At 40.0% G+C, this 12,961-nt stretch overlaps 1 protein-coding gene across 2 annotated transcripts in view; it reads right to left on the reverse strand.

Moving 5' to 3' along the window:
• Nucleotides 1–8,112: 8,112 nt before the first annotated feature.
• Nucleotides 8,113–12,961, reverse strand: part of MRPS9 (mitochondrial ribosomal protein S9) — a 64,554-nt gene continuing 59,705 nt past the window's right edge. For both annotated transcript variants that reach the window (XM_066267868.1, XM_066267867.1), the window contains 2 exons: nt 10,641–10,810; nt 8,113–8,391 (listed from right to left, as the gene is read on the reverse strand). In XM_066267868.1, the coding sequence (XP_066123965.1) occupies nt 8,300–8,391; nt 10,641–10,810 (262 nt within the window). In that variant the 3' untranslated portion in view covers nt 8,113–8,299. The remainder of the gene's footprint in view (nt 8,392–10,640; nt 10,811–12,961) is intronic.

The raw sequence follows: 12,961 nt of genomic DNA on the forward strand, positions 1-12,961 counted from the left end.
ATTAAGTTTGAGAACCATTGATCTAGAACAGCAATGAAAACATCTCATTCTTTCTATTCACTGAACGTTCAGCTTCACATTAGTAATTTTCAAAATTTTTCCTCTGTACAGGATTAGACAACTACAGTTCAACTGGTCACAAATACGGGTTTTAGTATTAACTCATCTGTCAGTTATGGACAATCCTGATAAAGTAACAGGGTGGGATAAGATGAACTTTAGATAAATCAAGAATGACATGATTTTGTGCCGGGTGGATCCCGGTCGGGCGCATGCGGGAGTCTGTCTGACTGTCTCTCCCTGTTTCCAGCTTCAGAAAAATGAAAAAAAAAAAAAAAAAAAAAAAAATGACATGATTTTGAATTTGGTTTCCAAACTCCAGGGTCGAATCCCGCTCCCTACCTCCACTGCTAGCACTCCAGCCCAAGCCACCATCACCTGTCATCTGACTCGGTGAAGAAGCCTTATATCTGGCCTCCCTGGGCTCCCTACTGCCACCACTACCTTATGCAGTCGCTCCCTTACACGAGCACACCAAACTGCTCTCAGTGCCCAGTGACTCCTTTCTCCCTCTAAAAAACCTCACTGACTTAAATAAGCTGGCTGACTTCACCTCCTACTACCACCCACCCACCCTTCTGCGACAACCACAACTGCCACCTTCCTCTTCCTGGTCCCCTCGGGGCCTTTGCATGAATCCAGACATTTGGTCCAGAGTATGCTGCCCACTGCCATCATTAAATTGCAACCTCTCAGCCCACTCTCATGACACTTTCCACCCTGTCCAACAGCAGGAACATGACTTTCCTCCCTGCTGGACCATGAAACCAGTGAGAGCTGGAATCTAGTTTCTGCTCACTGGGATGTCCTCATGCGTTTACCAGGCTGTAGACAGCAGTGGTCAAGAATTGCTTGTCAGGGGAAGCTCTGGCTGAGCAGGCTCTGACCTCACTGGGTGGGTGGGGGGGTGTTAGGGGGCCAGCCTCAGCCTGCACTAGCCTGGGGACAAGAAATGTTACTGTGGCTGCAGTCAAGCAGTTATCTAAAATCCAGCAAGGCTATTTCCCTTCTGGCCCTACTTGGACAGACAGTCTCCCAGTCGAGGTCCAGGAGGTTGCACCAACCCATTCCTCCATGAGCCATGCCTAAGACTTTGGTTGAGAGGGGCTAATCAAGTATCTTGTGTGGGGAAAACCTTTCATTTTCTTGATTTTGATTTAAACTTTATACATCACAGAATTTCTTTCCTAAATTAAGTCATATGGGGTAAGTCTATTCACAATGAAATACGGTTATATTTACATCTGGTACAACAGTACACAGCCCTAAAACTATCGAATTTATTAATTCTTTAAGAGTGAGAACATACACATTGACAAGATGTGAAGTTAAATAATATACTTCCCTGTTATAAATAACATTATTAACATAAGTGTAGTCTGCCAATCCTGCTGGTGAGCTGTAATGTTACCTATGATTTATGAGTGATTTCCCTTGGTTAACTTTTAAATTACTTTCTACTCTATTTTGAAACAACATTAAAGTTAGAGAATGTCCAAAAAAATACTACAAGGAACGTCCCTCCCTCCCCCTGAATCAACTTGAGAGCAATTTGTTGACATAATCCAATACTTTGGGTCAACAAGCAAGAACATTATAACTAAAAGTTAGCATGGCTAAGGTGTGATGGGCCAGTTGCAGAATAATGCCAGAAAATGCTTGATACTTCCTGTGACAAATACTGCATTGTCCTATTGTTATTATTACCAGTATAGTTTTGTTTTTATGTTTGGGTACATATGGATTTGTAACATTTTTGCTCGTTTTCTTTTATTTTTTCAAGTGAGAGGAGGGGAGATAGTGAGGTAGACTCCTTCCTGCATGTGTCCCAACCAGTATCCACCTGGCAACCCCCATCTGGGGCTAATGCTCTTCCCATCTGGGGCCATGCTCACAACCAAGCAATTTTTTTTTGTTTTGTTTTTTTAAATTTTTATTAATGTTAATGGGATGACATTAATAATTCAGGGTACATATATTCAAAGAAAACATGTCTAGGTTATCTTGTCATTAAATTATGTTGCATACCCCTCGCTCAGAGTCAGATTGTCCTCCGTTAACCCTCTATCTAGTTTTCTCTGTGCCCCTCCCCCTCCCCCTAACTCTCTCTCTCCCTCCCTCCTGCGTCCTCCCTCCCCCCACCCCTGGTAACCACCACACTCTTGTCCATGTCTCTTAGTCTCGTTTTTATGTTCCACCAATGTATGGAATCATGTAGTTCTTGTTTTTTTCTGATTTACTTATTTCACTCCGTATAATGTTATCAAGATCCCACCATTTTGCTGTAAATGATCTGATGTCATCATTTCTTATGGCTGAGTAGTATTCCATAGTGTATATGTGCCACATCTTCTTTATCCAGTCTTCTATTGAAGGGCTTTTTGGTTGTTTCCATGTCTTGGCCACTGTGAACAGTGCTGCAATGAACATGGGGCTACATGTGTCTTTACGTATCAATGATTCTGAGGTTTTGGGGTATATACCCAGTAGAGGGATTGCTGTGTCATAAGGTAGTTCTATTTGCAGTTTTTTGAGGAACCACCATACTTTCCTCCATAATGGTTGTACTACTTTACATTCCCACCAACAGTGGATGAGGGTTCCTTTTTCTCCACAGCCTCTCCAACATTTGCTATTACCCGTCTTGTTGATAATAGCTAATCTAACAGGGGTGAGGTGGTATCTCATTGTAGTTTTGATTTGCATTTCTCTAATAACTAATGAAGCTGATCATCTTTTCATATATCTGTTGGCCATTTGTATTTCTTCCTGGGAGAAGTGTCTGTTCATGTCCTCTTCCCATTTTTTTTATTGGATTGTTTGTTTGTTTGTTGTTGAGTTTTATGAGTTCTTTGTAAATTTTGGATATTAGACCCTTATCTGAGCTGTTGTCTAAAAATATCATTTCCCATTTAGTTGGCTGTCTGTTTATTTTGATATCAGTTTCTCTTGCTGAGCAATAACTTTTTATTCTGATGTAGTCCCATTCATTTATCTTTGCCTTCACTTCTCTTGCCTTTGGAGTCAAGTTCATAAAATGTTCTTTAAAACCCAGGTCCATGATTTTAGTACCTATGTCTTCTTCTATGTACTTTATTGTTTCAGGTCTTATATTTAGGTCTTTGATCCATTTTGAATTAATTTTAGTACACGGGGACAGGCTGTAGTGAGTTTCATTCTTTTGCATGTGGCTTCCCAGTTTTCTCAACACCATTTATTGAAGAGGCTTTCTTTTCTCCATTTTGTGTTGTTGGCCCCTTTATCAAAGATTATTTGACCATATATACGTGGTTTTATTTCTGGGCTTTCTATTCTGTTCCATTGGTCTGAGTGTCTATTTTTCTGCCAATACCATGCAGTTTTGATTATTGTGGCCCTATAATATAGTTTGAAGTCAGGTATTGTAATGCCCCCAGCTTCATTCTTTTTCCTTAGGATTGCTTTGGCTATTCGGGGTTTTTTATAGTTCCATATAAATCTGATGATTTTTTGTTCCATTTCTTTAAAAAAATGTCATAGGAATTTTGATGGGAATTGCATTAAATTTATATATTACTTTGGGCAATATGGCCATTTTAATTATATTTATTCTTCCTATCCAAGAACAAGGAATATTTTTCCATCTCATTGTGTCTTTTTCTATTTCTCTTAGCAATGCCTTGTAGTTTTCTTTATATAGGTCCTTTACATTCTTTGTTATGTTTATTCCTAGGTATTTTATTTTTTTTTGTTGTTGCAGTCGTGAAGGGGATTTTTTTTTGAGTTCACAACCAAGCTATTTTTAGCGCCCGAGGCTGATGTACTCCACAGCAACCAGCCCACACTCAATCGAGCCACTGGCTGCAGTGGGGAAGAAAGAGAGAAGGGGGAGCAGGAGGGGAGAGAAGCAGATTGGTGCTTCTGTGCACCCTGACTGGGAATTGAGCCTGGGATGTCCATACTCCAGGCTGATGTTCTATCCACTGAGCCCCCAGCCAGGGCTGGTTGTTTTTGTAAACACATATGAAAATATAGTTCACATGTCTTTTGTGTTCTATTAAATTCATGCGGTCTACAAAGACAGTGTAAAAAAAAAAAAAGAATACATCTTTATGGCAGAACCATCAGGAGGTATAAAATTACCCACACAAACTCTTCTTCCTCAGGCCTCCTGACCATAGAAATGTCCTAAGAGAAGCCTGTCTCCTTTAGTTGCATTTGGCAATTTGGTGCACAGAGTTTTTGCAGAATTCCTTGCCTCTTGACTCCCTGACATTTGAAACAGCAACCTGGGACCTCTGCCAGCACCTTGTTCTTGCACCAGCCTGATTTCTTTCTGACGTGAGTATAAAAGTAACATCATATATTCTGTACACATCTGTGTTAGCTCTCTATGGTTGCTGTGACAAGTTACTACAAGCTTAATGGCTGAAAACAGCATAAATTTATCACCTTACAGTTCTGTGGGTTACAAGTCCAGCCCAGAAGGTTTAGTCTCATTGGGATAAAATCTGGATGTGGGCAAGACATGTCCCTTCCACAGGTCACTCCACCTTAATATTAAGTCTGGAGATTGATGATGCTGGTTAGATTAAAAGTACAGAATATGATTTAATTTAAAATTATATGAATATAATTAAAACTTAGAAAAATTTTAATTTCCTTTTTCTAATTTCGGAGAAACAAATAGGTTTACTGAGCCACAAGCAAGTTATTGCTACTCTGCTTATTAAGCTCAGAATTTAGGCAGCTCAGGTAAGCAGAGACTAAGACTTTAGTACTATCATGAAATGAGTAGTCATAGCCACATACAAGGTATGTTAGAAATAGAAAATACTCATCAATTTACTGCCAAGCCACTCTGGTCTTGTTACCCCTGAAACCTCACTAGCACTACATCCCACTCCCTGCACAGTATGACCCCCAACTCCCATTCTTGTGTGACCCATGTGTGGACTCCACTCCAGGTGGGAGCTAAGTTTGTAACTTAAAGATCTGCTTCAGATTTTTGGAAGTCCTTATTATTGGTCTTTGAATTTTCCCTTCAAATTCTGTGGGATCCAAAATTTCTACCAATAAGAAACTCTCAAAGCAGCAGCACGTGGAGATGAGGGTAAGACATTGGTGTAAGTTGCCCCTTTGCCCAACGTACCACCCATTTTTTCATTTGGATCCCAAATGCAGAAAGTGGCCTGTCGGGGAGGAAAGTGGAGGGAGAGAATTTGGTATTTTGGGACAGGAAAAGACCTTAGATGTGATGCTTCACAGGCAGTTAGAAATAGCATACGATGATATCTAGGGCTTATACTACAGGTACTCAAACAACATTAAGTTCAAGTCATTTCAATATAATGATGAGATGCCATAGGAACTTAACTCTTGTTTATATCAATTAGTCTATGGTAATATTGGATTCCTTATACATCATTTCGCTTAAAGTCGTAGAACCTATTGATGACATTGAGGACTTAGTATATTCAGGGAGCTTATGTATAAAGACCAAAATTACTCCAATATGCTTTTTAAACAAGTATTTTAAAGATAGGAGCAAGGAAATCATAAGTTGAATATAAAATTTTGCATCTGTCCCATAGTAATAATGAATGGAACAGGTATTCTTTTTTGTTGCGAGAGACAGAAAGGGAGAGAGATGAGAAGTAACAACTCATAGTTGCATCCCTTTAGTTGTTCACTGATCGCTCCTCTTATGTGTCTTGACTGGGGGCTCAGACTGAGCCAGGGACACCTTGCTCAAGCCAGTGACCTTGGGCTTCAAGCCAGTAACCTCATGTCTAAGCTGGTGAGCCTGCAATGAACTTGCTCAGAAGCCGGTGATCTGGGGTGACCAGGAATTCTTAACTCAGTGGTGTGTAGATCCCCCACTCTGCAGACGAACTTCAGGGGCACTGTGAGCCTGTCCATTGATGTTTGGTATTGTTTGTATATAATGTCTATCCAGGGTAAAAGTCCTTTGCTTTGGTCTAATTTTATTACTCCACCATGGATTAGAAGAACTTTTGTGTTTTAAATTCCTATCTTTTTGAAAGAAAACAAGTGCTGACTATGGCACAATGGCCTGTAGCCTGAACATCTGTTTGCAAAGATGAGTTACGGCCTTTCAATTAATGGCACTTGACTCAATATTTGTAAAACATAACATACCGATCCTTTCTCGCTGGTGGCTACCCTCCTGTGGTTCTGAGGGCTTGTGAGAGCCACCACTTGCCATGTCTGTGGGGCTTCCTGATTGAGTCTAGCCTACAGATTTAATAGAGATGAAAACACTTGCTCTAGAACATCAAATTATCCAACATTTATATCACATTTTGTTTTTTCTGCAGTCAAGTCAATGAACTTCGGGCTACAAGAGGAGGAAAGTTATATGAAAGGACTGTCATTCATTCTCACGGAAACCACCTCTTTCCACCATACCTCTATCCCTCTATCTTCCAAACTCTTGGATCACTGTCCACTTCTGTTGAACAGAGGTCAAGGGATTTTTTTGATGAGAATCAAAACCAACGTTTACAAAGCATTTCCTCTGGACTATATCACTTACATGGAATCTACTAAACTGTCATCATACTTGGAGAGGCACCACCATTCTTCTTACTTCACATGAGCAGTCAAGGTGTAGAGTTCGGCTTGCCCAAGGTCACATATGAACTCCAGAGACTGTGTTCTAAAACCTCCATCAGGTCTTCCGGATGGCCTTTTATTTACTTTTATCACGTGATAGCTTATAATGGAGATCATAAGAACCACATGCAGAAGGTATAATCAAGTGGATATTCATATACCCACATGATAAAGATCACTACCAATACCCTGACTGCCTGCTCCCACCTGGTGTAGGCCCTCTCACTGCAGAGTTCTACCGACATCTGCTCTGCTTCACCGCTCGATTCAGTGTTGCACAGAAAGGCCAGTGTTCTTAACATCACAGAGGTGACACCTTGCGGGCATCTGTGAGAGCAACAAATCAAAAGAACCCAGAAACAAAGCACAAGTAAAACTTTGGAAAGCATTTCAAAGTTTCACACATCTAAATCTGCAAGTGACCGTATTACTTACATTCAAGCCAGGACACTTTGGAGAGTAGAGGAACTCTTTAGCAGTTGCACTGAGGTAAACGGTGTAAGGGTGGCCAGCCAAGCTAACTGGTCACACGGATTCACCTCGCTGTGGCTTCATCACTAGACTCTTGCGTCTGCTGCTCCCTCACCCAGAACCTACTCCTCCAGTCATGACTCACTCATTGTCCTCATAATAATCCTATCTCAATGGATTGGCATGCTGTCTTTCTTATACCCAGCCTTACTGAAGTATAAAGTGACAAATCTACATTTGAAGTGTACAACGTGATAATGTGACACATGTATAAATTGTGAAAGAAGTCCAACCATCAAGTTAATTAGCACATCCATCATTCCATATAGTTATCTTTTTTTTTTAAGTGAGAATGCTAAAGGTCTATCCTCTTAACAAATTTCAATAATACAATACAGTATTATCAACCAGTCACCATGCTGTGTATTAGATCCTCAAAACTAACTTGCCTTATAACTGAAGGTTTGTACCCAACTTTGACGATGTTATACTATGTAAAATAAGGCAGACACAGAAAGATGAAGACTGCATGATATCAATTATATGTAGAATGTTAAAAAAAAAAAGTCAGAGCCAAAGAGCCATGGCTGGTGGGAGCTGAGGACAGGGAGACTGGCTGCTGTCTCCGGGCCAGCCTCTCCAGCTCACCTCACTGAGCTCCTGACAAAGGCAGTCACCTGACTCCAATCTTCTGAATCAGCACGCTCATCTCTCCATGCTGAAAACTACTGTCACAACGGCCATGTGGGCGAACAACAGACTCGGGAAAGGAGTCTCGTCTACTTCTATCATTAGACTGGCAACGTGGCTGAATCTGAAACTGGGGCTGGGCCTGCTTGTCCATAAGTGAAGTTACTTGGCTGCATCTTGCTCAACGTTCCCTTTAGGACTTGTATGCCAAGGTTCTATGAGTTATGCTTCTAAAACAATCTTCTGAAAAAGTTTAAAAAATAAAGAGCAGACTGAAGTTAAACATTTTTTATAATTATTTTTAAAGGTAACATTTACAAAGTAGCATTTAAAAATAATCTCACAACTCAAGTGTCTGACAGGGAGGCCCTCATAGTGGCCAGCAAATATGTGTGGTGTGTGTCCACAGGCGGGCACACGTGCTGGCACACATGCATGGCCCTCCTTCCTGTGCAAGTGTTCAGCGCTTCTTCCAGGTGAACTTCCTGCGGGCACCCTCCTGGCCAGGCTTCTTCCGCTCCCTGACCCGAGGGTCTGTAGTAAGTAGTCCCGCTGCAGTGTAAGAAGAAAAGCCATTACAAACAAAGAAAAATGCATGTTGCCAAGCAGAAAAGAAGTAAACCACATGAACTCATAGGTACTATTACCAGAGAAAAAAACCAGAGAGCAAGCATACTTACAACGATTTACCAGCTGGATATAAATATCAAGCCCTGGCCGGCTGGCTCAGTGGTAGAGCATCGGCCTTCGTGTGCATGTCCCGATTCGATTCCCAGTCAGGGAACACAGAAGCAGCCATCTGCTTCTCTACCTCTCCCCCTCTCACTTCACTATCTCTCTTCCCCTCCTGCAGCCATAGCTTGATTAGAACAAGTTGGCCCTGGGTGCTGAGGAAGGCTCCATGGCCTCACTTTAGGCACTAAGAAGAGCTCAGTTGCTGGGCAATGTAGCAAGCCTCAAATGGGAAGAGCATCGCCTCCTAGTGGGCTTGTCAGGTAGATCGCAGTCAGGGCACATACGAAAGTCTATCTCTGCTTCTCCTCCTCTCACTGAATTAAAAAAAAAAATCAAGACAGCCGTTTGCTTTCACTCTTTTAGGACATTTTCCCAATTTCTAGGACAAATGCCAGTTACATTTCTCAGTCTGCTTTCCTTTTTGGTTTTTAAACTTGCTCAACTTATGGCAAAGCTGCTCGTGTGGACAGCCAGTATTCACCGCAATGGAAACTACTTTGCATACTCATTATCACAGACGTGAGCGTTTTAATGAAAACGAGAGGTAGAGAAGAAACACTGGGATGCTGAAGTATGAGGAAGTATATAGACACAATATAGTAACAGCACACATGAATATAGATATATTTAAACATATTTGAGAAATAAATCTTATTATTCTAATTTGTGTGATAATAGTATCTCTGGTATTTTGTTTCCGAATCTAAAAAATAAATTTCAGGGTTGTATTCTCACCATAAGGAACTTACTTGAGAAGGATAAAGTTAGTTTAAATTAGAAAAGCTTGTGCTTTTTAATTAATTCTGTTGATTTAATCAATCAACAGAAGCAATTATGATTTCTCGGCAATTAAGATACTCTTAGTATACGGCCCAGATGAAGCATCCCTGTCGTGGATGGAGTCATAGAGCACTAGTAAAGACCATAGATTTCAAAAATACCAGTGACGTGAAAGCTCTTAAATTGTTTTTATAAATATGTAAATAAACTAGTTTTTCTTTTCCTTTTTTTCTCTTCCAACACTGGCATGTCTTTTTATTGATTAAGTACAATATTTTACTCGAGGTCTTCTTCTATTGGCCATAGCAAAGGCAAATAGCTGTGGGTTTATGATATACCCACAGCTTTTGCGATTTACTTGTGCTTAAATGGCATGGAATAAAACAGTAGTTTGGACAAAATGCAGACAGACCTATCTACATTCTACTTTAAGTTGTAAGTTATAATTATAATGCTTTATTACTAACTCAAACTAGCAGAATTGTTCAGATCCTATCATTTTAGTGATGAGATATAAATCCCACAAAATGGTGAATGTTTATAAACAGATGGATTATTAAGAGGCTTGAGAAGGTAAGGAGCCTAAAGCCTTGGGCAGCAGGGCGGCAGGCTCCAGGCTGGGGGAGGCAGGGGAGCAGGGAGAGCGGAGGCAGGGGAGCAGGGAGAGCCGCGGCCTGCAGGCTGCAAGGCACTGGCCGGCCAGCAGCCCCTGCAGCGTGTCTTCCTCACAAAGAGTGTAAAGAAAATCTTCAGCAGAACCGCCTCATTTAGTATAAATGCTAAAACAGTGCCCTAACAAATAAGTTGATTGCATATTCATTATCACACCTGTATCTACAACTAGGTCATGGAGTCACACAAAGAAAGACATCATAAAATTTGAACTAACATCACAATGCAAAAATGAAAATCTGTAAAAAAAATACTTTAAGGGCTTTACCATGAAATCAAATATTATAATTTTCCATGATAAAACAAAAACAACCAATCTGTCTGTTATATACACTGAGCAGTACTTGTGAAACTGGTGATGCTTTCAGAGCAAAATAAATTTCCCCTGATGCTAGCAGAGCCCCTTTTCCTTTTTCTAATTCAAGTTCACTTTGTAAAAATTAACACTGAAAAATACTGTGATGATTCTGGAGCATGAAAAGAGAAGCCTGCAAATTGTCAATACTGCATATTTAATGGAGTGTTTTCTCACTGATTCCAGTTAAGTGCACAAGAATAAAACAAACAATGATAAACAGCATGGGGACAAGCAGGCCCTCCCACCACAGCCGTACCTTGTCTCATCCACTCGACCTCTTCCTCTGTGACAAAACTGCACAGAGCTCTGGCCATTGCCAAGCGTATGGCTCCAGCCTGCGCCGACCTCCCGCCCCCCGAGACAGTGCAGGTCACATCGTGTTTTCCGAGTCGGTCAAGGAAGTGAAAAGGGAACATCAACTGTTCTCTAAAGTATATCACAAGAAATGCAATTAAGTTTTCTATAAAATACATGGTTTTATAAATGGTTCACATTCTGACCACTTATGAAAGCTATACTAGGCACACAGCAGTCATACTTCTTCTCGATGAATCCATTTAGTACATTTTTCATACTTTCTGATCAATCCATTCCATGAAGAAACACTGATATTTCTAATATTTAGAATGTTTTGCTGACAGCAAGGTTTATTTCTCCTTTTCTTTGTTATAGCAATATACTATCACACTGCTGAGTCCTTTTATCTTCATAAGAACTTTCTGATGTTTGGAAATAACCTTGTAAAGAAGTCTTAAAGCTGGGAGACTCCATTAATCAGCCGAGTCCATCTCTGGAGTCAAGGATCAGATGTGACAGCAATAGGCTTTTCTATGCAGTTATCAAATGCCATCTGGACTCACTAAAGTATACTATAATGTATAATGCATATATAATGCTCACCCTGAGACAGCTAGCTCACATTCAACTCCCCCACTCGTCCACCCCACTGGAACACATTGCTATTAACAGTTCTCTAAACTGCCAGGCCCTGCCACCTGCCTGATTCCAGGTGATGCACTGCACAGCCCCAGTCGGGCCTGCTCCCCTCAGTAGTGAGTGCTCATGTGGTCCCAGGCAGGCAGCACAGGATCAGAGAATGGGACAGACAGAACATGTCCCTGTACCTTCCCTTGCTCAACTGAACAAGTACTGGTTGACCATCACATACATGCCAGGCACAATGTTCACCACCATTTTGTCAAGTAGTTTAATTTTGCTATTTTGTCTTAATATCTCTGCTGAGTGTTTATTTAGAAAAGTCGATTTATGCAGTATTTGCTTGCTTTGCCTGACACTGTAGCTTTCTAGACTCCAAACAGAGCTTATTATAACACAGTGAAGCTGAAAGATGGATACAGACAGAACATTGGAGTGTCACTCCATGGACTACAGTATCAAGTAATCATGTGTAGAAAGATGTATGGGAAAGGACCTTCAAGAGTATAGGTTCATGGAATTTGAAACAATATTGTTTCAATAGGGATGTTGTTTCAATAGGGAAACAACATAAATCCATGTTGTTTTTGAACAAATGTTCCAAAGCAAACAAATAAAAAAGGAATGTTATAAAAATAGTAGAGTTGTAAGTAACAGCCATATTATAATAAGTAAAGAAAATTTAGAGATTGATAATCTAGCCAATTCCACCATTTCGCTTTTTCTAGCAAGATAAAATCTGTAGGAATGTTATGTGCATGTCGTGGTAGGTCTCTGCATTGCCCAACAAGGTGAGTTACTGCACAATGATATTACAAAGACAAGCTCTGGTCACACACCTGTTTGGGACTTAAACACTTACCTACCTTAATTTCTAAAATTTTAAGATTTCCCAAAATATGCTTTTTAAGGAAACTTAGACTAAAATTCAGGAAAGAAAAACAAAAATTTTATACATTATTTGAGATATATCACTAGACAGTCAAGGTAAGAAAGAATCACTAAGTCTAGATAGTTGAGAAGTTGATGTACACTGAGGTACAATACTAAATTTATAAACAGATGAAAAAATACCTAAAGGGTAATAATAAAAAATATATAGCTATTGATTTTAACTAATCTAACTATAAACGGGTACATGCAAAAATAGTTACAAAGCTTAAAAATACTTCACAATTCATCTTCTATCCTCTCAGGGATTCCAAATGAAATCCTGAGTTAAAATAATCAAATTTATTTTGTTCCCTGTTATATAATAAAAGTTGTTTTGAGAAAAAATTAACAATTTTCTCATTTCTATCTTCTCTGAATGCTACACCTAGGGCACAAATCCTATTATCAGTTAACTTAAAAGTACATATAATAGCAGGGTCTTTTCTTTTTCTATAATTGCTTAAAATGCTAACCATATCTTGTCGGCTGTGGTTAGCGCTGTGTGAGGAATGTATCCCCTTAGTACAGAGGATTAGTTAGAGCTGCTTTACTGTTTGACGGATAGGGCAAAGGCCTTTCCAAATCAGAAAGGTTATCAATCTTTTTATTCCATAGTAACAGGCACATAGTAATCAACGGTTGTTGTGTAAGTGAATGAATAAAAAATTTCTGTGATGTTGGGAAGGCAACATAGTCATCATTCCCAAT

This window comes from Saccopteryx bilineata, chromosome 3 (assembly GCF_036850765.1).
Source record: "Saccopteryx bilineata isolate mSacBil1 chromosome 3, mSacBil1_pri_phased_curated, whole genome shotgun sequence".
NCBI classification, from domain to species: Eukaryota; Metazoa; Chordata; class Mammalia; order Chiroptera; family Emballonuridae; genus Saccopteryx; species Saccopteryx bilineata.